Source organism: Furipterus horrens, unplaced genomic scaffold (assembly GCF_987537825.1).
Source record: "Furipterus horrens unplaced genomic scaffold, mFurHor1.1.pri manual_scaffold_3, whole genome shotgun sequence".
Lineage (NCBI taxonomy): Eukaryota > Metazoa > Chordata > Mammalia > Chiroptera > Furipteridae > Furipterus > Furipterus horrens.
Genome location: NW_028327173.1, coordinates 67,416,711 through 67,443,183, shown reverse-complemented (window position 1 = coordinate 67,443,183; position 26,473 = coordinate 67,416,711). Strand labels below are relative to the sequence as shown.

Below are 26,473 nucleotides of genomic sequence, written 5' to 3'. Positions count from 1 at the left end.
TTCTCTCTCTCTAAAATCAGTAAACATATCTTTGGTTGAGAATTATAAAAAAAAAAGAAAAAAAAACATTCAAAGAAATAACACCTGAGGTGAGATCTGAATAACTGGAAGTATTGCAATGTATCTTTTTATTCTTGTATTTCATTGGGCTTGTTTCATTTGTATATGAATTGTATTCTCAGCAAAAATACAAGTTCCTAAAGGATTACATATATATAAAACAAAACAAGAGCAAAGGAATTCCCATGAGAGCACATGGCTGGGCAGAGTCTAAATGCCCTGTTTTTAATTTTTAAATATTCCTGGTATAAATTATTAGTAGCCTTCTACTACCTCATGGTTTTTGCCTCCTTTTTGAAAGCTTCACTATCAGAGTTAACTTCTTTCATCATCTGAAACTTGAAGGTATGACAGTTTATTACTATCTGTTCTACATACATCTAATAGTTATGATGAGAATAAAATAAAGAAGTGAAATGCTATACAAATGTCAGTTGTCAGAATATAAACGTGATGAAAATTCAAGAATAAAACCAATAAAAATTTACTATTGGTTTGGGCTATGTTTTGGAGGTAAAATTGATCGAACTTGCTAATAATTTGGATGTTACTTGTGAGGGATAAAGAAGATCAAGACTGACTCCTTGTGTTTTGGTTTGTACAACTGGTAGATAGTACTGCCATTTAATAAGATGGAGAAGACTAAGAGAGTAGTAGGCTTGGGGAGTGGTAGATGAGGTCAGGGTAAAATGGGAAAAACCAGGAGTTTAGTTTGAGAAGTTAAATGAGAAATAATATTAACCACACAAAGGGAAAAATCAAGTTGGCTGGTGAATGTTGTTAGAACTGGAAGTATAGGGAAGATGTCAGGGCTGGAAATATAAATTTGGTGAACACTAGCATGTAGAGTGTAGCTATTAAGAGCACTTTCCTAGGTTCAAATCCTAGCTCCACCACTTAAGAGCTATAAACTGTGATAACAATAGGGGGTGGGGACACACACACACACACACACACACACACACACACACACTCTCTTAATCTCAAGTGTTTGTTATTATTTATTTTTTATACATTTGAATAAGCAAAATCTTGACATAATATCAAATTCAAAACTACAGAAACAATTCTAATGAAGTCTGCTTTCTATGTCTTTCATTGGAAGCAATATATATACCAGTTTCTTTTATACTTTCATAGACATTGTAAATATACAAATACTTAATATACTTAAAAATTACCCTTTAAAATGCAAATAGAAATACTTCATACAATTATATAACACAGAATATTCTATACTTTCTCCATCCACCTAACAATGTATTTTGAGTATAGCTAGGATTTGAAGTAATGCATTCCCAAGGGAGAAAATGTAAAAGAAGAAATTTTGCTAAAATGAACCTAAATTTTCTATCTAAATTATCAAATATGATTTAGAGTCATCCATGAAATTTCCAATGTGGACAACAGAGTAAAACAGATACATTTATATATAACAAAAGGTAAGTAAGCAGTTCTAATAGTCCTTACAGAGATCTATTTTTCCATTTTGGGGAGAAAAATAATCAGTAATGAAAAATTCAGAGAAATGTCTGAAGCATACTCACACAGCTCTTGGTTCAGCAAAGACATCAGTATGAATGTGCATCATTAGGTCTCCACCAGCAGCATATTCCATTACAAAGCACACATGCTCTTTGGTTTGGAAACATGCAAAAAGGTTCACCAAAAATGGATGCCTTACACTATTCACAGTCTCAAAAATCCTTTTTTCACACATCAGGCTATAAGAGAAAACATTTAAAAATCAATAGGTGCTTTTCCCCTTTAGTTCTAGTTGGAAACAACATTCTTTTAAAATAACAAAACTCTAAAATAAGCAAAGTTCTTAACTATTGTAACTTTAAAACAATAAAATGTCTTTGCTACAAATGCTTTGAAAAATGTGGTTTATTTGACATATATAATGAATTGAAATATATTAATACAAACTAAAATATATGATTAGCATGACAAAGATTGTAGAGTTCCCACTGATAGTATCATATAGCTCATGGTTATAATTAGTTTTTAAAAAGCTTAACTAGGGTAAATTACAAAAATTTATGAGGAACTGGTCACAGAATTTAGCAACCTAAAGCACAATTATAAAATATAGTTTGTGACCTAGGTAATTTCAATGACAGTGTTTTTAATTCATAAGCTATGGTATTCAAATATTTTATAATAGATGAAGTAAATATATGCTGTATAAAGTTTTAATTTAGAAAGCTGACTGGAAAATAAAGAGGCTACATGGAGGATTCTATAACATGCTACAAGAAGCTCCTTGAGAGTGACATAATTTCCCTGTAAGTCTACAGCAAAAACAGATTTTTCTTTTAAGAAGTTTTACAAGCTGCTAGAAAGTGTTCAAAATTGCTGACTCTGTAACATTAATTTTGCCTAAAGAGCAAAAAATACAAATCCTCTTCTCCCTGAAAATCAACTCGACTTAAAGTAGAAGAACACAAGATCAACTGTTCAAATACAACTTGGAATTAACTTATGTTAAGCAACTGATCAACATAAAGATACCAATAGATGTATTTTATTAACAGTTGGATTGTATTTATATTTCTAACACAAAACAGGCACACTTTTTTGTTTTGTTCTTAAGACTGGAACCAAAAGTTGACATTAATACTTGTTAAAAAGCATTACTAATGCTTTTATTTTTAAAATTAAAAAACTGCTTAAATTTTGTTGTTGTTGATTTCAAAATGCCAAACTAAAATTCTCAAATTAGAGGGAAGTATACCAATCCCTCCTTTCTTTTGTATCTTTTAAGAGTTAATTTAAAAAAAGGTAATTTTAAAGGTAAAGTAATTTTAAAGATAATTTTATTTGGGTATGCAGATTACACTGCTATGAGTTCAAAAATTAAATAGAATTTTGAAAATATTAAAGCGTATCCCTGCTTGTGGAAGGAATATAAAATTTTCAATGCTATGATAATATAGCTGTCTTCTGGATTATGAACTAAAACAGCTGCTCAGTGTTACATACTGATAGTAAATGCAGCTATTATGTAATAGTGTTTAAACTCCATTAATTATGGTCACATTCAAGATTAAATTTTACCCTTCAATTTTACACAATGTGTTCAATATTTTCTACATATTCATAAACAGAAATCTCCACTCACTGTAACTGTTTCTAAAGTTCTAGGCTTATGTCTTCGTATATTTGGCAAGGTTTCTAAATGTTACTATAAATTAAGTCATTATTAGAAGTAAATTCATAGAAAATTAAAAAGAAAGTTAATAGCTTTGATTTTTATCACCATTTAAGTTTATTGGAAAATAATTCCCAATTGGGCAAGATCCAGATGATGGATTCTAAAACAACTGATTTACTAAGTCCATCTAAAATTTGGGTAATGTAGATAAAATATTCAGATGAAATAAAACTGATAATACAGTTTGGCTCAAGGAAGACAAATATGGTATCTTCACTGTTTATGGTTTACATTTATGGGAGAATTACTAATACAGTATAGGTATTAGGTTAGGCCTGTGTTGAACATGTAAATAGTATACAAGATCGAGAATCATTGATCTGAATGCCTCTTAAAATGGTTTTAATGCCACTCTTAGAAATTCTTTGATGAGGACTGGATAGACATCTTAGACTATTAGGTAAAGGAGAAAGGCCCCCTTTAGACCCAAATTGTCACAATAAGAGCAGAAATCCAATCTCCTTTACAAGGTCTTACCCTAAATCCATCTGTACACCATGACTTTCCCTTTCTATAGCTTGCTGTTATCTGTATCATTTATTTTAAACTTAAAATATACGTAGTCTCTTTTTTTAAAAAAAGTATTTTTATTGACTGATTTTGAGAGAGAGAGAGAAGGAAACATCGATTTGTTGTTCCACTTATTTATGCATTCATTAGTTCATTCCTGTATGTGCCCTGACTGGGGATCGAACCCACAACCTTGGCATATTGGTTTGATGCTCTAACCAACTGAGCTACTCAGCCAGGGCTATACACAGTTTCTTTTATTAACATAACTATTAAATTTATGTTTTATCTCCCTGATTAATAATCCATTCTAATATTTTTTGGTGTACTTTCTTCAGAGTTCAGTACATTATGAGATATGCTAGAAAACTTAAAAACTTGTATAAATAGTTACTTTGGTCAGTGGAAAACCACATAATTAATAAGGCTCAGGTCTCAGGATTGAATCTTATATATGTATATAATCTGGTTAGCTGTGCTTTTTTGTATGACTACAACACTATTCTGTTGTCTTGAAATAGGAACCAACAGAAACCAGTAAGAAAAGGAGGCTGAGAAAGGAAGCATTACAATAACATAAATTTAACATTCTTATTCTGGATTGGGGGAAGACGGGACTCAAGAGAGAATGTTGTACTAATGGTAGGTACATGAATAAAAATTATTTGGGAGCTAGTCCATAACTTGTTTTCATTTAAATAGAATTTGGAATTTTATTTATAAAAAAAAGGCAGTTTCCTAAGTAAAATAATAAAATCCAGACTAAAGAAAGATAACTTAGAAAGTGAACATAAAGGATTCTGCTTAGTTTTAACTATTTTGTTTTTTATTATTCATAAATAATAAAAATTCATAAAGTAATATATATTACTTTAAAAATATGCTGGTCTACTTTTTTTTATTTTCTAAATTAATCTTTTTCTTGTGTTCCTCTAATTGTTCCTTTGTTGTTGCTTTCCTCAAATTTCTCTAATAATGAACTTTATTTCTCATTCCAAATTTTCTATTTGTTTTTGTACCAGTTCTGCTGAAGATTATTTTTTTCCCATGTTAGTGAATACATGAATTTATAACTAAAGTTAGATGAGAAGGATCACTATCAACTTTGCACCAAGGCTGAATTAATTTTCTGAAGGGGTAATGGCTTGGGTTCTGGTTAAAGCTCCATTCTCTGATCTGGACATTCTTCTTTAATAGCTATATTAATGTTATTCTCTCTAGTTTAATTAGAAAGTATTTTCTTATAGAGACCTCGCTCAAAGTAGTTAGCAATGCAGCAGAAAGTTATATAAACTTACGTAAACCAACAGAATTAAGAGGTCACAGAAATTTCTTATTATCTTAGGAAACAAATGTACTATTTACAGATCTGAAACAAAGCAAACATTCTCCCAGAAAAGAAAAATATTTGACTCTATTATTATTGCAGTTATAAACAGACTGACAGGGCAATTAAAGTTTTGCTTTAACCAACTACTTAAAAACATAGTGCTAGCCCTCGCTGGTGTGGCTCAGTTGGTTGGAGCGTCCTCTGGTAAACTGAAAGGTCACCGGATGGGTTCCCAGTCAGGGCACATGCATGGGTTCTGGGTTCAGGCTCCACTCGAAAAGTGAGAGGCAAGTGATCAATGTTTCTCTCCCGTTTCCTCCCTTTCTCCTCCCTCTAAAAATCAACCAGCATGTCCTCGGGTAGAATACACACACGCATGCACACACGCCCGCATAAAATACGGTGTAATAAATAATCGGCAAAATCTTTTTGAGTAGTTTTAGATTTTAAGAGTTTCTTTTGAGGTAATTGAGGAGTATGAGAGACCAGTAAAGAATAAATAGGCAAATCTAAAAAGGGAAACATTTGTATATAAAGGAATCCTCATCTTTTAGGCTCTATTCCAATTCTGAGAACTTCAGATATCATGGGGTGAAAAACAATTTGGTATATCTATATGGCACTTAATATAATTCAGTAAGGCAAGTATTATCAAAAAATTCATTTTTAAAAATATGTCAATTAACTGAGGCTCAAAGATACTCAATGAATGGCCCTGGGATCAAATCATTAATTAAGAAGTAACAATCAGGACTAGATAAGTCAGACTTCTCACTCATAGTTTCAGGCTCTTTTCATTATATAGAACTGTCTTCCATTAATATCAGTTGATGCTTAATAGTGATTTAAGAAAAATACTACTCTACATATCAAATGAAAACGTCTTTTGTAACAAGTATGCTATTGTTATATATATTTTTCCATATTTAATCACCCTATTTGAGACAGCCTTTAAAAATATTTATTCTCTGATCAAATTATAATACTATTCCTAAAGTCCTTGGATTTCAATAATTGTGTATATAGATGTATACATATCAATTTATAGTTATTAAACCCAGAAAGATAAGATGCTATGGTTGACAACATCATTTAAAGAACAGAGGAAAAAGATAGAGGTGCATTTTAAAAAGTAAGATATATTAACCATTCAGTTAACTGCAGATTATCTATAAATGATATTTTATGACTTATGATATGGGAAATAGCCTCACCCAACCTCAGAAGTCTAACATTTCCTACTCCATATAAACATTTTAACAACTCCAAGCATAAAAAACTTAATAGAATTAGTTAAAACATTTCATCTTTTTTTTTTTTTAAGATTTTATTTATTTTTAGAGAGAGGGAGAGGGAAGGAGAAAGAGAGGGAGAGAAACATCAACGTGTGATTGCCTCTCGCACACCCCCAACCGGGGACCTGGCCCACAACCCAGGCATGTGCCCCGAATGGGAATCAAACCTGCAAACCCTTTGGTTTGCAGGCTGGCACTCAATCCACTGAGCACCACCAGCCAGGGCTCATCATCTTTCCCTGGTATCCCCTAACCAGTAAATTGTCATAAGAAGGGAAGGAGGATTTGGCTGAAAAGAAAAACAGTATGTAACTAATGTCTATCTTATGTCAAGTATAGATACATTAACTTATTTAGTTTCTTCACATATTATTACAAAAACAAAGTTTTGCTATTGTAATATATACATCAATTTTCATGATGTTAAGTCACAACTTCATAAAAATAAACAATTTTATTTTTAAAAAAACTAACCTGTCTACTTCGTCTCGAGCTACAATGTCTCCTTTCTTTAAGGCTTTTATAGCAAACATTTCGTTTGTGTGTTTATATTCAGCCAAAAGCACCTAAAATGAAATTAAAATAATTATTTCCACTTGAGTTATTACTTTGGTAGGTATTCCAAGAAAATTTAAGAAATTACCTTTCCAAAATGTCCTCTGCCCAGGACAGCACAACATCTGAAGTCTTGTAAATTAAACTGAAATATCTGTTGAGATCTGAAAACATTAATGCCAATTAAAAATAAGGCAAAAATATGGGACCAATCATGTAGTAACAAAGATGTGTACATATTCCTTACCTTCTATCCTCAAGTTCTCGAATACCACTATATTCTAGGCCTGATTGAGAAATATCAGGCTCATATTCAGATTGAGTTTTTGGAAGTCTACTATTTCTGTCATTTTCAATATCAAAAACAGTTTCTGAGTCCTGAAAAATATTAAATACTTATGAAATCATAGAAACATTCAAGAAAACGACTTATTTTTTAAGGATAAAGTTAAAGTAAAAATGTCAAAAGTCAATATAAATATGTGAGAAAAGTAAAATTCAGATATTGAATAGTCATTCTAAGATTATTAATTCTACATTGCACTTATCTAAAATATGTGAAAAAATAACATATTATTGTCATCTTCGGTGCATATTCAGAAATCACGTTAACCAAGCCAGGAGATGAAGAGCGTTTCAGGCCGCATGTCATCTACACCAACCATGCTCCTATGTTCCTCCTGGGAGCTGAAGTGGCCTATTCTATTTTTACTAGCCCATGAGCATCCAAGGTTTTTATGTTTCACTTACAAGAACACAAAAACACAGATAACTTTGAAATAATTGAAATGTACACCTTATTCATTATGATGCTCTTGCTGGTAATTCACAGGGTGAAAATATAAGGTTTAAAATACCTCACCTGTCCTGGTGCATCCAAGTCTCTTAATTCAGCAGATTCATCTATTTCTCCAAGGGAAGAATCACGCGGTGGGGCTGGAGGAGGTTCGGGTTCAAGATCAAAGTCCAATTTGGTTACTGTAGAATCACTTACAGAAGATAAAATAATTAACAAAAAAATGTTATAAACAATATATATTTTAAACAGCTTTGAGATTAAAGCAAACAATTTTACTTTTTAAAAATAAGCAGAACATTAATTTGGAAGAATGAGATTTTTTAATAGGCCCAATGTAATCAGTAGATGCAAATGTCACAAAATTATTTTATGACAGCAGTGTTTTAAAAATCTCAGACACATACCTAGCTGGAGGTGCTAGCTCAGGGATGCGTACATCAGCCACTGGCACTGTAGGAGGCACAGGTGTCTGAGGACTGAAGGTGCCAGAATGATTCACTGTAGGAATAGCTCTTCTCACTAGTCTTCCCCAAGTGGCAATATTAATATTCATTTGAGGAGCTCTGAGAAAAGTCTTGCCTGTGGATATTGGGGAAAAAAATAGAACAAATAATTTTTTATATATTATTAAAAGCTATAATTAAAAATTCATATTCATTGGTTAATAATTCAAGAATAAACATTTGTCACTAAAAAATAGTTAATTATTCATTATCAGGGCTAGTGCAAAATAGCTAAAATAGTTTTAAAAATAAGTTGAAACTTTTTAAAAAGTCTAGTAATGATATGTGATTAAAGTTTAAAAAAGAATTCTTATCTTTTACAGACACTAACTAACAGTTAAGGATAAATCAATATGATGTCTGCATTTGCTTCTATAATCTGAGGAAGTAGTGAGTGAATGAGATACAGATGAAACAAAATCAGCCCTGAGTCAACTATTGTTGAAGCTGAGTGATGGTACATTGCACTAGTCTCTCTACTTATCAATGTGTTGGAAATGTTCCTTAATAAAAAGTTAGAAATAAATGAATAAAACAAATGAAAAGAACAAAGATGGATGTCACTCTTAAAATAGTGTGTAGATTTTCTATATTTAAAAAATACCAAAACACTTAGCATTTGATTTCTCTGTGATTACCTTGTTGTTTGGAAAAAATTTTCTTTTGTCGTTGGAGTTTTGGTCGCCTTTCAATGACTGGATTAAAAAAGGTAACCTGCAGGGAAGAAAATTCAAGTTGATATGAATATAGTACTGGATTTATGGTTCATGAAATTCACTATATTTCTAACTTTTGAAAACTTGAGACTCTTCGGTATAATGTAGTCCAACCCCCCTCTAAGAAAACAGACCTGGAGAGGATAAGTTATTTGTCTTAAGGTAATACACCTTTTCAGTGGCAGAGTTGAGCCAAGATTTCAAGTTGTCTGTTGTTCAATTTAATACTCTTTCCACTTCTATATCATGCTGCCTACATATATATGTCAATTGTACTTAAGCACATTTAAAATACATTTATTACCTCTGCAAATAAAGTACCCTGTGGTTCCAAATAGAGACACATGCCATGCCGTTGGTTGTCTAAAAAATCTTCTAACCTCAGAAATTTTACAGCACACAGAGATCGCCAATCACGCCAATAAACTGAAATTTCCAGTTCACGTGACTAGGATAATTAAAAAAAATTAAAGAAAACAGAGAAGACATCATTGGACAAACATGTGGATGAAATATCACAAAAATATAAAATACAAATGCAATAAACAAAGGTAACACACAATGACTGCACTATTTTAAAGAGTGCTTTTCAATATTTCTTATTTTATTATTTTAACAAATTTATACATTTTAACTTAAAGAAAGAAATCTATATTCTAAAAGTCTCCAGCTAAGTATTCCTTTTAGAAAAAGAATACATAACTGGGAATAGCCAATACAAATGACTATAGAAACTCTTTGCCTTATTACAGCTATAATCTTTCAGATTTTCCACCTCCATTTGGCATCACCTATGATATTGCTAAAAGATCTCAATGCATGCCTCAAAGAACCATTTCAAACCTTATTTCCTTGTCTCAATGTTGACTCAGGGAAAGGTTGTGAACCGTATATATTCTGTACTTACAGTGTGCCACACACTGTGCTAAGCACTTTAAGAACATTAGGTCGCTTAATGTTCAAAAGAATACCACTGGGGTAATAGGACCGGTGATAGGAGGGGCCTTTAGGAGGTAGGGAGAAAAAGGGAAATTCATACTAAGGTTTACATAAAAAAGATGTTTATTTATTACAACAAAAAACAGCATAAAGCAAGAACCTGAATGTCCAAAAACCAGGGGTAAGTTAAGTATATCATACCATATTCATATGGGGGAATACTCTGTATTCATTAAAAATGATGCTTACATGGAAAAACGTATTTAAGGTTTTAACAATCAATTATTAAATGCACTAGAAGAATACAGTTTACATATTGGGGGGGCGAGGGTCGGGGAGAGGTCTGGCTGTAAACTGGCATATATATACACAGATATATATATATATGTATATATCTATATAATAATCTACATACATTTTAATTATAAAGCATTGCACTTCTCTATTATTTTGTTTTTCAGGATTTTGTAGAGCATTCACAAGAGGCTGTTTTTTCCTTTAGGCTCAACAAAGTAATAAATTACTTCTTCCAAATAACAACTCTAAATTTGTGAACTTATACATCTTATGTTAAGTTCTTAGTATATTTAATTTAAAAAATCTTTTGACATTAAGTGAAACTAGGTGATGCAAATGAACACAGAAAACACGAAAGAGAACACGAAAAAGATGATTCAAGATACAATGTACTAGAGGGTCTCATAGCCAATCAGGAAAAGGACTAGAAAAAGATATCTATGGCAGGGAATATGGGAGCCCAGGGCCTTTACCTCATTTCTTTTCTCTGGTACATATTACTATGGGAGAGAATACTTGTTATGAAAGGGGAAGTATGAGTATAATTATTTTAAGATCAGCAAATAGTATATAAAAGCGGTGCATGTGAATACTATAATATTCAAGTTAAAAGTTTAAGTATTTTGGACATAGTTATTTTGGGAAATAAATGGAATGAATAATTAAATCAGGGATTGCTAATTTATATTATATTGTTTTAGACTAGAGGAGGAGAGGTATATTTTCTCCTATTTTCTTCTACGGTATCAGGGAGGAAGACGTGTTATAGAGCAGGCAGATGCCAGGGATATAGATGCTGGGGATGGAATTGGTATCTGTTAAAAGTTCTTATACTTTCATACTGCTAAAATGATAATGTATCTTTCTCTGGATGACAGGACGTCCAATCTCTTCATTTGTATTTATTCTAGACACTTGGGTAAAACTCACATATTGACTCACTTTTCTACCCCTTGTCTCTATATTCCACGCTTCAAACTTAAGTTTGTTAGAAAGATCTGAGATTTGGGATGGAAGGTCATCTCCAAGCCTTATGCTAGTTTTTCTGGAGTTCTATAATGAGGTTTTAGGTATACAGCTTTTCAAATTTTGTTACTTTGCATTGTTCCCTGTGAGTATGACTTTACATAATTTAAAGGGGTGATAACTGTGATCTACAGTAGAGTAAGATATTTCATGTCAGTAATCATAACATTGTTTCATGGAACCCCAAACCTACTTTAAGCCCTACCGCCCAGTGTGATTTGGATGGGTAAAGCAGGGATACAGCATATGAAAAGCAAAGTATCTTCTATATAGGTAGATGTCACTAATATTAATTGAATTTAAACTGCAAGTGCAACTGCTCATTTGCTGGCAATTTTTCAGAAGCGGGTCAGTTTTATAAAGGGCATGTTTGTAGGTAATGTCAAACTCTAAGAGTAACAAAGTTCTATATGGAGTCAAATCACCAAAATAGCTGAGTAGTATGAGCTAAGTACTGATGGACAATATTGGAAAACTGTCCCAATTTGTGTTTCATTTTGTCATCAAATTTGAATACAGGATCAAAGGGAAAACTCTGGTAGACATAAGAATTCTGTATGGTTTGTCTGAAGTCTCTGCAAGGCCTAAAAGTAAATATAAAAAGGCAAGGGACATTGAATTGGCCATACATGTAGGAGGAGAAGGAAATCAACAACTTAAAACATATGCTGTAATTTAAAAATCCCAGTACACATCTGGCATAAAAAGAACTGAAGCACAGCCCTGGCTGGTGTAGCTCAGTGGACTGAGTGCCGGTCTGCAAACCAAAAGGTCGCTGCTTCAATTCCCAGCCAGGGCACATGCCTGGGTTGTGGGCCAGGTCCCCAGTTGTGGGCATCCAAGAGGTGACCACACATTGATGTTTCTCTCCCTCTCATTCTCCCTTCCTTCCCCTCCTCCTAAAAATAAATAAATACAATATTTTAAATTTAAAAAAAAAAAAAGAAAAAGAAAAAGAAAAAAGAATCGAAGCACAAAGAAGACAGACGTTCCCAAACTGTTCTTGAGAAACTCTAGGGCAATGGATATATTTTAACTTTTCAGAGGAAACACAGGGACATCTGCGCGACACCAGAAGAAATAGTCAACATTACAATGTACCACATTCCTTTTGACGACATCACATCTTTGCTAAATTGGGTTTCAATCACTGATTTTTACCACAGGAAAAGAAGGTAAGGGTGCAATGTCCAATTTGATTCCAGGCTTTGAGAAATTGTATCATATACAACAGTCTGACATATCTCATTAGTAAGTAGGTTACATAAAAATAAAATAAAAATATTTAAAAGGGTACACTGTAATGATTTGATGTATATATACATTTTGGGAGGATTCCTCTCATCCAGTTAATTAACATGTCCATCACCTCAAATATTTTATATGTATTACGTAAATATATAAAAAATCTATTTGGTGAGAGTATGCATTACATACAGAAAAATATATATTTGGTGAGAACATTTAAGTTCTAGTCTCTTAGCAAATTTCAGTTATATAATACACTGTTATCAACTATCATCATGTTATACATTAGATGTTTAGACCTTACTCATCTTATACCTGAAAGTTAAACCTTTTACCAACTTCTCTCTATCCTCCCAACCCCTGGTAAACACTTTCTACTCTCTGGTAGGGTTTCCTCTTTTTTTTTTTTTTTTTTTTTTTGCTTTTAGATTCTACATATAAAGTGATACCATGCAGTATCCGTCTTTCTCAATCTGGCTTATTTAGCATAAAATCCTCAAGGTCCATCCATGTTGTCTGTCACAAACTCCAGCATTTTCCTTCTTCATCGTTGAATAATATTTGTGTGTGGGCGGGGAGGCATGTACATATATAACATTTTTAAAAATCCATTCATGTAAGTGGGTGCTAAGATAGTTTCCATATCTTGGCTATTATGAATCATTTTGCAATGAACATGGGAGTGCAGATATCTCTTCAATATCCTGTTTTCATTTCCATTGGATATATACCTAGGAGTAAAATTGCTGGATCATATGGTAGTTCTATTTTTAATTTTTGAGGAGCCTCCACTGTTTTTCATAGTGGTTGCACCAATTCACATTACCACCAATAGTGCACAAAGACTTTTTCTTTCATCATAATCTATGCTTAGCTTATCTTGATGACAGCCATTCTAACAGGTGTGAGATGATATCTCATTGTGGTTTTGATTTGCATTTTGCTGATGATTAGTGATGTTACCCTTTCAGGTACCTGTTGATCATTTAGGAGTATTCTTTAGAGAAACACTTAGTGTTTCTTTGCCCATTTTTCAACTGGATTATTTGCTTTTTGCTATTGAGTTGTATGAGTTCTTTATATATTTTGAATTTTAATCCCTTACCAGATAGATAATTTGCAAATATTTTCTCCCATTCTGGAGCTACCTTTCCATTCTGTTGATATTTTCCTTTGTGCAAAACGTCTTTAGTTAGTAACTATTTCTTAATAAATGTCAGCTATAATGAGAATGATGATGATATGCACTTAAGAAAATCTACACTGGCAGAAGGATGGATTGGGAACAAAGAGACAAGTTAACCTACTATTATGAAGAACATAGGCTTTGGCTTCAGATAGGCTTGGCTTTGGTGTCAGATACTTGTTTTGATTCCTAAAGCTTTGTGGCCTGAAAAGTTACTTAAAGTCAGTAATCCCAAAACAGTAATGATAACTGTACAAATATCATAGGATTATTGACAGGATACATGAGACATTATATGCAATGTGTCTTGTTCAGAAACTATTATGACAGAAGATTCATTGTCAAAATGAGGAGACAAAGAAGCATGCCCCAAAGGAAAGAAGAAATTTCCTAAAAGAGAACTTAATGAAATGGAGGCAAACCAGCTACCAGATAAGAGTTCAAATCACTGATTATAAGGATGCTCAAGGGAACTTAGGAGGAGAATAGATGAACACAGTGGGACTTAAACAGAGATCGTAATCAATAAAAAGGACATAGAAACTAAAAAAGAACCAGTCAGAAATGAAGAACACACTAGAAGGAATTAAGAGCAGGCTAGATGAAAGAGAGAATCGAGTCAGCGATTTGAAAGACAATGTAGCAGAAAACACCCAATCAGAGCAGCAAAAGAAAAAAAGAATTAAAAAAATAACGATAGTCTAAGGGACCTCTGAGACACCATGAAGCACGACAACATCTGCATCATAAGGGTACTAGAAGAAGAGCAAGGTATCAAGAATCTTTTTGAAGAAATAATGACTGAAAAGTTCTCTGACCTGGTAAAGGAAATAGACATAAAAGTCCAGGAAGAGCAGAGAGTCCCACACAAGATGAATCCAAAGAGGCACACATCAAGACATACAGTTAAAATAACAAAAGGATAAAGATAAAAGGAGAATCTTAAAAGCAGCAAGAGAAAAGCAGTTAGTTACCTTTGAGAGAGCTCCAATTAGACTGCCAACGCTGATTTCTCAACAGAAACTTTGCAAGCCAGAACAAATTGGCATGAAATATTCAATGACATGAAAATCAAGGTCCTACAACCAAGACTACTTTACCCAGCAAGGCTATCATTTACACTGAAGGTGAAATAAAGAACATTCAAGACAAGAAGAGCTAAACAAGTTCATTACCACCAAACCAATATTACAAGAAAGGTTAAAGGGTCTTCTTTAAGAAGAAAGGAAGAAAGAAAAAAAAAAAAAAGAGGAAATTAGTTATACATATAAAAAGGCAATAAGTACATAGTTATCCATAATCACTTTAAAGGTAAATGGCATAAATGCTCCAATCAGAAGACAGAGAGTAGCTGAATGGATAAGAAAACGAGACCCATACATGTATGCTTTCTAAAAGAGACCCACCTCAGAACAAAAGGTACACACAGACTGAAAGTAAAAGGACAGAAAAAGATATCTCATGCAAATGAAAATAAAAAATAAAATAAGTGGGGTAGCAAACCATATGTTGGACAAAACAGAGTTCAAAACAAAGGCTATAATAAGAAACAAAAAGGACATTACATAAAGATAAATCAATCCAACAAAAGACTAGAACCCTTGTAAACACTTACATACCCAACATAAAAGCACATAAATATAAAAGGCAAATCTTGATGGACATAAAGGAAGAGATAGACAGTAATACAGTCATACTAGGGGATTTTAACACCCTATTGACATCAATGGAGAGTTCTTTCAGACATAAATATCACACACAAAAAAACCAGCCTTCAATTTAATTGATATTTTCAAAGCATTTCACCCCAAAGCAGTAGAGTATACACTCTTTTCAAGTGCATATGGAACATTTTTGAGGACAGAACATAGGCCAGGACACAAAACAAGTCTCAAAATATTCAAGAACACTGAAGTTATATCAAGCATCTTTCTGACCTCATATTATGAAACTAGAAATAAAAAATTTTTTAAAAGACTGAAAAACACATAAAGGCTAAATACCATGTTACTAAACAATGAATGGGTTAACATGAAATCGAGAGAGAAATCAAAAATTACCTTAGACAAATGAAAACAAACACACAACAACATAAAATCTATGGGATACAGCAAAAGCTGACCTAAGAGGGAAATTCACAGCTGCACAGGTCTTCCTCAGAAGCAAGAAATATCTAAAATAGACAATCTAACCTTACACCTAAAGGAACTAAAAAAAGGACAACAAAGTCAAAAGTAAGCAGAAGAAAGGAAATAATAAAAATCAGAGCATTAGTAAATGGAATAGAGCTAAAAGAAATACAGAAGATCAATGAAAATAAGCTGTTTCTTTGATAAGATAAACAAGATTGATAAACCATTAACCAGATTCATCCAGAAAGAGGTGCCAAATAAAATCAGATATGAAAAGAGAAGTACAACTGACACCACAGAAATACAGAGAATTATAAAAAATATTATGAACTATATGCCAACTAATTGGACAACCTACAAGAAATGGATAAAAAACTAGCAACAACGCTCCAAAACCAAATCATGAAGAAACAGAAAATCTGAACAAACTGATTACAACTAATGAAATCAAAGCAGTAAATCAAAAAAGTCTCAGAAAACAAGAGTCATAGACTGGATGGCTTCACAGGTAAACGTCACCAAACATTCAAAGAAGAACAAACACCTATCCTTAGACTATTAAAATAAAAAAATAGAAGAGTGATGACTCCCACATTCATTTTATGAGGTCAGCATTATCCTGGTTCAAAAATCGGATAAAGACACTACAAAGAAATAAAATTGTATGCCAATATCCCTGATGAACACAGATGTAAAAATCATCAGCAAATATGAGCAAACTTACTTCAAAAATGCAGGAAATAGATCATACAATATGATCAAGTGGGATTTATTCCTGGGATGAAAGATTGATACAATATTCACAAATCAATAAAAGTGATACACCACATAAGCAAAGTGAAGGATAAAAACCACATGATCATATCATATAACAAAATCCAGCATTCATTTATGATAAAAACTCTCAGGGAAATGGCAATAAAGAAAACACGCCTCAACATAATAAAAGCCATACATGAGAAACCCACAGCCAAGATCATTCTCAATAGGGAAAAACGAAAAGTGTTTCTCTTAAGATCAAGTATGAGGCAGGGATATCCGCTTTCACCACTCTTACTCAACACAGTACTGGAAGTCCGAGCAATAGCAGTCAGACCAAAAGAATAAATAAATGGCTCCAAACTGTACAGGAAGAAGTAAAACTGTAATTATTTGCAGATGACATAATACTGTATGTTGAGAACCCTAAAGTCTACCCAATACTACCAGAACTGATAAATGAATTCAGTAAAGTAGCAAGATAAAAAAATTAATATTCAGAAATCAGTGGCATTTTTATACACCAATAGTAAACTTTCAGAAAGGGAAAGAAAACAATCCCATTTACAGTGCATTAAAAATATTCCTAGGAATACAGTAAATTTAACCAAGGAGGTAGGAGACCTGCCCTAAGAAAATTATGACACTGAAGGAAGAAACTAAAGAGGGTACAAATAAATGGAAGTGTATACTGTTCTCACAAGGAAAGAACTGACATGATTAAAATGTCCATACTACCCAAAGCAATTTACAGATTCAACTCAATTCCTCATCAAAATACCAATGATGTACAGAACTAGAACAAATAATCCCCAGATTTATATGAAACCACAAACAAACAAACCGTAAACAGCCTCAGCAATCTTGAGAAAGAACAAAGTAGGAGGTACCACACTACGTGATATCAAACTATACCACAAGGCTACAGTAATCAAAACAGAATGGCACTGGCATAAAAACAGAAATATCAAGCAATGGAATGCAACAGAGGACCCAGGAAAAAACCCCTCATCTCTATAGTCAATTAATATTTAACAAAGGTGGTTAAGAACATACAATGGAGTAAAGACGTCCTATTCTATAAATGGAGCTGGGAAAACTGGACAGATACTTGCAAAAAAATTGATACTAGACCACTTTCTCATAGTACATACACAAGAATAAACACAAAATGGATTAAAGACAAATTACATGTACAACCTGAAAGCATAAAACTCCTAGAAGAAAACAATCAGTAAAATCACTTACATTTTTCTTAGCAATATTTTTTTCTGATGTATCTCCTTGGGTCAGGGAAACAAGAAAAAATATAAACAAATGGGACTACATACAACTAAAAAGTTTTGCACAGTCAAGGAAACTATCAACAAAACATAAAACCAACACAGAGTGGGAAAACATATTCTCCAAAGACACATTTGATAAAGGGTTAATATCCAAATTTTATAAAGAACTCATACTACTCAACACCAAAAACAAACAAAACCAACCAATCCAATTAAAAAACAGGCAGAGGACATGAATAGAAACTTCTCCAAAGAGGACATAGAGATGACCAATACACATATTGAAAAGATGTTTAAGGTCACTAATCAGCAGAAAAATGCAAATTAAAACCACAATGAGATATCACCTCACACCTGTCAGAATGGCTGTCATCAGTAAATAAACAAGTGCTGGAACGATGTGGAACCCTTGTGCACTGTTAGATGTAATGAAGACTGGCACAGCCACTGTGGAAAACAGTAAGAGGTTCCTCAAAAAATTAAAAATGGAACTCTCTTATGACCTAGTAATTCCACTTCTGGGTATTTACCTGAAGAAATTCAAAACACCAATTTGAAAGAAACATGCACCCCTATATTCACTGTAGCATTATTTACAATAGGTAAAACATGGAAGCAACCCAAGTGCTCATCAAGACGAGTGGATAAAAAAACAGCGGGACATATACACGATAGAATATTACTGTCATCAGAAAGAATGAAACATTACCATTTGCGACAGCATGAATGGACCTAGAAGGTATTATGCTCAGCAAAGTCAGTCAGTCAAATAAAGACAAATACCATCTAATTTCACTTATATGTGCAATCTAAAGAAAAAAAATAAATGAACAAACAAAATTGAAACAGACTCATACACAGGGTACTGGTGCTGCCAGAGGAAGGAGGCTGGGGGACTGGGTGAAAGAGGTTGAAAGGATTAAAAAGAACAAATTGGTAGTTACAAAACAGTCATGGGAACGTAAAGTACAGCGTAGTCCATTATACTGTGATAATGGTATGATGCCAGGTGTGTACTGGAAATACTGGGGGGAACACTTTGCAAATTCTTAAAACCTCAGTTTCTTCTTCTTTAAAATGGCAGTAATTATACTTTCCTCAAGTTTACTGTAAAAAATAACACATTAATAAAAATTAATTAATAGTTAATATAAAGAAAAACATTATACAATAAAACAGAATGTAACAAAAAATAATAACAGAAGAAGCCAAGAGGTCTGAGGTGGGGGTAGAAGTTACTTAGGTGAAAGGAAAGTTGCTGATAATGAGGTAAAGACGTGAAAAGTGGGACAACTTTTATAAGCCCAGCTGAACTTAGAAACTAAAATTTATAGTAATAGGTGATTCATTTCACCAGCATTCAGCAAATCAGAGCAGATTAGACAGATAGTAGAATTAACTTGCTACTGGGGTTTTCCACAGCAGGTGTGGTATAAAGACAAGTTTGAAAGATGTTACATGGTATCAGTAAGAAAACGGTTGATGGTAATACCCGTTTTAGAGTAAAAAGAAAAAAAATCTGGAAGGGGTGATGAACGCTTCCTAGAACTATCAAGGAAATGGAAATATTTAATCAAATATCTAGCTTAGCAGTAATGAAGTAAAAGAGGTAGAGGAACATCAATAACAACATGAGTTATCATTTGTTACATAATCATGTATACTACAAGGTATTAATCTACATGTTTTGTGTAGTTATTTAGGGAAATAAAATTAGGTGAAAGTTTGGCATATTGAATTTAAGAGTACAGAACAATTCTTTGCTGAAATGACAAAAAGTAAAGGTATGCTGGGTTTGAAGTGTTCAAAGAAATTTCAAATAATAGTAGGTTAAATAGGTTGTTTAGATATACAGATATTTTTAAATCCCCTATAATGATGCCAAATGTTAGTCTTTCATGTTCTCTAACACTATACTTTGTGTAGTTTTAAACTATTTTTTCTCTTCAAGGTTTTCATCATCTTCTGCTGCTTCCTCCTCTGCGCCACTGTAATCTTTCTACCTCATTCTCAAAGTCTAGTACCAGCTCTGAGGTTTATTAATAAGCAACTAGGTACTCTGGTTCTCAGTTTCTGTAACTATAAAATGATCACATGACATTTAACTACTTTTAAGTTCTACTTTAAATATATAACTTTAAACAATAAAGTGGCTAAGAGAAAAATCTAACCAGCCATTTTCCCTCTAATAATAATTATCTTTAGTAAGTTTCATTTTAATCATATTACTCATCAAAAATCCTATAATTACTTTAAATTAGCTCTAAAATGAAAGCAAAAGACATTCAACCAATTAATTTCCCATTATCTAACATGTTCTTCTATTATACTCAAATTTACAGTCACATACCAAAGCCAGGGGCTAAAAGAAAGAACTAAAGTCACTGACTGGTTAAAATGTGCCAGACAATGCAAAGCATTTTATATACACTACCTCAATTTTTCTTTCTAACAGTCCTGTGAGGATTATATTTTATCCTCATTTTAGAGATGGTGAACCAAGTACCTAGTAGTAAGGTTTGTCTACTATCAAATAGCTAATAAACAGCAGATGTACAATGAACCCAGTCTCACTGGCTTTAAAGCTAACGTTATAGTAAACCCACTACATTAAAAATAAATGGAAACTGAAAGAAACATTTTATGCTCATAAATATTTATATGTATTCACACAGTTAAGGAAAAGATGCAAAAATAACAAAACATGAAGACCATATCTATACATACTAACAACCTCAATTGTATTTCCCTTTCTGGTGCGCTTGACTGATATTGGTCTAACTATTTAAACAGCCAATTTACAACGCATAACAATGCTATCTCTCTGGCCCTAAAAGAGAAAATATCAAAATTGAAAAAAATATCTTAGAAGTACAACCATTCTGACACAAGAATTCCCTTACATTCTCTTTTATAAATTGCTCACTCAACTTTTTAAAAGAGAGAACTTACTATTTCCTACAGTAGCTCATGTCATTTTTTAACAGTATTATTCTTTGTACTAAAATGAAATCTGCCATTCTTTGACTTTTGTCCTCCACAGCCACAAAGTATACAGGCAATCTAAGGATGGAACATGTGCTTACCACTTGCCCCTTCTCCAAGCATTTGGCAAACACTGCTATTTGATCAGTATAATTTTCTCTGAAAACCAAAATGCACCCAGTAAATCTTAATGAGCTCCAGAAAATCACTACCAATCGACTAGAGTTGACACATACAAATTGAAATCTCTTGCTGTCCTTAGTCTAATTCTTTTTACTCATGTTCTTTTTAGAGACAGTTACCAAACCTTTGTTAAATCTCCTCTTTAATAGACTTAAAATCCCATTTTCCTTCAATGGTTCCACATGTAACAGGATTTTCATCATCTCACCATTCTAGCATTCTTTACTGGATAACCTCTTAGAATGCTTATCTGATCTGATTTTCTTCATTTCTCTGGCAAATCTTTGTCCTCCTAACCTTGGGATACTGCTTATGGTTTGGCTGTTATACCTTTGTTTTCTTACATACTTTTCCCCATGATGGGTAACTATTTTCATTAGCTTCTGCAGTATATGGTACTTATTTTTACCAGGTCATTTATTATAGGTAATTCAGTTGATGTCAACTCCCCTATCAAAAGGCCCTCAATTGTCTTCCAATATATAGCCTATAAAGACCCCAGCAATCTGGCACTCGCCTACATTTGCTATTTTACGTCACACTGATCTGTCTTACTGTTTTTATTCTTACAACATATCAAGTTCTCTACTACTTTGCCAAGGGCCGGGGGTGGGGGGGCGGTGGAAATCGGTGGTGGTGAAGTTATGTTTTGTATCCTCTGTTGGAAATACTCTCCTCGCATCTTTGCAAGTTTGGCAACTTTTCACCTATCTGGTCGTAGGTTAAACATAGCCTCCTCGAAAAGACTTTCTTTTATTACTCTATTTAAAGTAGTCCATCTTCCAATTTAATTACTCCACCCCATTTACTTCCTTCACTGCACTTGTAGATTTAAAAAAATGACTTGTTTACTATTTATCTTCATTCATTATAATGTAAGGTCCATAAATATAGGGAACTGATCTATCAATATTTTGATCAGTTATCACCAGCAACTAGAATGATGCTTAGTACAGAATGGAAAGTTGGTTATTACCAAGCTAACGAGTTCCATTATAGCAATAAGTATATATACTGTATCTCTGTAAACTGTATCTAGTACATATAAGGTGTTAAATAACTATTTGTGAAATAAATGGAGTGATGTTATCCACTTGGCATTCACTGTGACCTCTAATCAGATGACTTCCAAATCCACTTATCCATACCCGATCTCTAATTCCACATCTTTAGGTATAAAGAACCCATACACCTATAGAACTAGGTATACATTCCCCTTCAGTATTGATCTTTTCTAACTTCTGTGGCATCACTTTCTTTGAAAATTATAAATTCCTTCCTTTGTACTTATATCCAATTAATTACTAAGTCATACTAATTTTTCCTTCACTTCTTACTGTATCTTTCTATTCCTACTGCCACTTTTGACTTTAAGCTCTCATAATTTTATAGTTGTAGCACTAAAGTACCCTCGTGATTTACATGCCTTTAGGCTCGCCTCCCTCAAATTCATTTTCCATATAAATCTGATGATCCATTTTTCTGTTATGTGTTCCCCATCCCCATACCAACTAGTCAAAATCCTAGCATTCTTAGTCCTCAATATCATTTTAACTGAAATCATCAAAACAAAGGTATGTTTGGGAAATGAGTGGCAGATTATTTTCTCTTTTGATTTGGAGAGTACATTTTTTCACTGTCCTCTTTTGATTATAGACAGTGAAGCAGGAAAGGGCCTAGGCTAAAAGAAGCAACAGGAGAGCCTCGTTGGGCTGCTTTGGCTCTCTAGTAGTGTTATAGGAAAGAAATGAGCCTGGGCAATGCTGCTTTGGTTCATTGGGAAGTCAAGAGAAAAGGAGACCTGGAGATAGGTTCAGGGGGTTAGTCCAGGATGAGCTGCCACTGCCTATCGCTCCCCTGGTTGCAGGTCTTATAGGACTCCTTACAGTTTAGGAGATGCATGCCTGTGAGGGAAGAACAGGGAGAAGGAAGAGGGGGGCATGCTCCCAGGAGGGAGAGTATGCCGAGATGGTAGATTCTTAAACACAGTTTCAGATGTAATGGTAAAAAGTCTGTAACTAATCAGATATATATTGAAAAACCACTTGAGGGAACCTTGAGAGACCTTGTTTATATTGTTTGCTGTTCATCTATCACCTAAAATTGCCTGGAATACAGTAAATATAAATGGTAGAAATGAGTAAGTGTCGATTAAATGAATAACTTTATAATAATTTTTCATAAAAAAATGAATGATCCTAAGCCAGAGAATGAATGCTAAGATGAAAGTAATATTCTATGAAAGAGCAGTTTGGTTCTCAGACACATGGAGATAAGTCAGTAAATTAGTAAATATACCCAACATTAATTATGTTCTTATATTAATTGAGTTCTTACCACTATTCTAAATTTTTTACATGGATTTAATCATCACACATCTCAGAGACGTATATACTATTAAAGATAAGGAAACTGATACACATAAAAGGTTAAGTGTTTTGCTCAAGTACATAAACATTTAAGTGGCAGACACATTGTTGAAACTGAGAAAAGCAATGATGAGGGCCTGATTAAGATGCTGCCTGTGAGGATAAAACAATTATAAATTGGAAAAGTAGAGGCTAGAGCAGTAACCACCACCTCATATCATCATTAAGGATTGTGAATCTGCTTTCATTAATATATGTAATTTTTAATGTGACATATTACCATCAATCTGAATACTAACTGATAAAAAAGCTGTCTTTTATTTTTAGATAAAATTTTAATTATTAATATTTTATTCCCATACTCGAATGGATATATTAGAATATAAATAATAAAGTTATTTATCATCATAAATTTAAATTTACTGTGGACCGATTAACCTCTATGGCGATAGTTTGCATTCTAGCCACGCACATCATTTACGAAAGCCATTGAGACACATGGAGGGTTGGCTGGCTGAATAAGCATAACGGCTCCTTTCAATCCAGCTTTGATAATATAACCTATGAAATGGTGAGTCAGAAGAATAACCTTAGTGGTTAGAAAGTGCATTATTAAAATAAAATATATTTTAATATTAGATCTTTAGCTGATTGCTAATCTTTCAGGTTAATACAAACTACACATTTTCAAATCACTGCACAGATGAAAGCTACAGCAGCAATCTAATGTTTGCCTCTATATTAAGGTAGATAGATTTAGGTATAACTCAACAGATGACAAATGTCAAAAATACTAGGTTCTTCTATTCCGTTAAAAACAAAACTTCTCAAAGTCTTATAAAACATTAATTTTACATTCAAAATGAATAAAAATTCAAGTTTAAAGTTTTTCATCTTACCCTGTCTAGTTCCAGTGTAAACTTCTGGTCCCATGACTGATTGGAAATGGGTTTCCAACTAGTTTGACCAACCACAGTATTATCTAGCTTCAAAACCGCGCAGACATCATCTGTAATCACAATTTTTAAACTTGCTTAAATATTTAAAAACCTTTAAAATAGAAGTACCACTGTTTGATGGAAACAGAAGTCTTCCAATCATTTGAAAATAAGGTTTCTTAATACTGAAGCTTTTCAATCTTAAATAGCTAGCTATACACACACACACACACACACACACACACACACACACACACATATACACACTACCACTAGGCACTCCCAAATTATCCTGTGTTTGACAAAAACAAAAATATCAAGGGCTATCTATTATATTTATATTAACAGGTACCAGTAGCTGTTTGCCACAATGTATGTGTGTGTGTGTGTACATTTGCAGAGTTCACCTGGGAACAATGTGGAGATTAGAGGTATTGAACCCCTCTCTGGGCAGTCAAAAATCTGCATATGACTTTTAACTCCCCAAAAGTTAACTACTAATAGCCTACTGTTGACCGAAGCCTTACTGATAACATTAACAGTCAAATAACACGTATTCTGTATAATAAATGCATTATGTACTATATGCTTACAATAAATAGCTAGAAAAAAGAAAATATTAAAATACTGTAAGTAAGTACATCTACAGTACAGTACATATTTATTAAAAAGAATCTGCATCACTTCTTGACCTTTGGCTAAGACCAAGTGTAGATATCTATTCTTATCAGTTTAACACGTGATATATATATAGAGGATGTATCAGGTGTCATAGTAAATGAATTTTTGGAGCAGGGAGATGGAACAGGTGCTTGCTCTGTCCATGCCATGCATTAACCTCGTATTGCAGTACCTCTGGTAACAATGCATGAAAAAAAAAGAGCAATCATCCAATTTTCCTCTCCCTCTATTTGCCATTTATAAAATTTGTTATCTTAGACATTTTTTATTTTCACATTTTCCCTAAAATCTCTTCCTACAGAAAAGCAAAGGCATGCTCACCTTTGTACTCTGTACTAGCTTGAAATATCATGTGCCTTTCTCCCTAGTTGCACATTTGTATCGTAGTTTATAATTATACGTACTTTAGAGTGTTTCCAAAGTGCTTCATAAACTTGCTATATTTTACTCTTATCACCTTTACCTGCTCCCCCATTTCACTATGCTATTGGGATAGTGAGCTACTATTTTAGTAAACATATTTGGTCTAGTGGTTATTTATCAAAAGTCAATGTTACTTTACAGGTGTTATTATATCATTAAAAGAATCAAGTTTGACAAGTCCCATAATTTCTGTATACTTTTAGTTTGGCATACAGAGAGATGCTCAATATTTTATGCTCCCAAAAAGAATTAGTTATGTCATTCAGTTTTCTAATATATTTTAAACAAAGTAAATTTTGTTGCCCTTTTCACTTTGTTGTCATTATACCATTTGATATTTTAAAATTAAATTATAAAAATCATAATTTTAAAGTTTTTTTGTCCAACTTTGACTCTCCCCATTTTACTCTATTCCCAATGCTAATTTGTTTACATGATTAAAAAAAGAAATCTGGTTACTGAACTGGACAAGTCATCTGTTTTTAGGAGATTTCGACTGCTTCCACTTTTACTTTTGCTCGTTCTGCTCATGAAAGATGATCTGGTTTCACTTGGACTCCAACCGGGTAGTGCAACCGATGTTGCTTTTGATCGTCCAGGGACATTCTCTAGGATATCTTGACAGCCCATAAGACGAACTTCCAAAGTACCTGTTATCATAAAAAAAATAGCAAATAGAACATCAATTCTTAATACATAAAACTATGTGTTTGTTACCTATTTAGAAATGGGGGGTATATGTAGGCGGTCTGCTAAAATAGCAAGATCTCTTCTCCCAGAGGATCTGTGAGGTAACTAACATCTTTATTATTTAGGGAAATCTATTGAAAAATCTTAAGTCAACTGCTAGAAATTTTATAGAAAGAATAGCACCTCCCAATAACATCTGTAGGGCATAACACAAAGCAAGTTGCATTAACTTCTTTTATATCTCAATACTCATTTCTATAATTACATGGAAGAATTACAGAATTATGTTGATAGAACATGTGGGAGGGGAAACATAAAGCAAAATAATATGCCTATTGAAATA

General features: G+C 33.1%; 1 protein-coding gene and 1 non-coding gene across 2 annotated transcripts in view; one reads left to right on the top strand and one right to left on the bottom strand.

Moving 5' to 3' along the window:
- PKN2 (protein kinase N2) overlaps window positions 1-26,473 on the bottom strand; it is a 147,166-nt gene that overhangs the window by 16,579 nt on the left and 104,114 nt on the right. The window contains exons 7-16 of the mRNA XM_090269696.1: window positions 25,905-26,090; window positions 24,298-24,407; window positions 9,293-9,436; window positions 8,911-8,986; window positions 8,174-8,348; window positions 7,833-7,959; window positions 7,218-7,348; window positions 7,059-7,134; window positions 6,890-6,981; window positions 1,608-1,784 (exon numbers count right to left, since the gene is read on the bottom strand). Of these exons, the coding sequence (XP_090125822.1) occupies window positions 1,608-1,784; window positions 6,890-6,981; window positions 7,059-7,134; window positions 7,218-7,348; window positions 7,833-7,959; window positions 8,174-8,348; window positions 8,911-8,986; window positions 9,293-9,436; window positions 24,298-24,407; window positions 25,905-26,090 (1,294 nt within the window). The remainder of the gene's footprint in view (window positions 1-1,607; window positions 1,785-6,889; window positions 6,982-7,058; window positions 7,135-7,217; window positions 7,349-7,832; window positions 7,960-8,173; window positions 8,349-8,910; window positions 8,987-9,292; window positions 9,437-24,297; window positions 24,408-25,904; window positions 26,091-26,473) is intronic.
- Window positions 25,016-25,211, top strand: LOC150015228 (U2 spliceosomal RNA). The gene has a single exon (XR_016510245.1). It is a non-coding gene; the product is annotated as a U2 spliceosomal RNA (small nuclear RNA).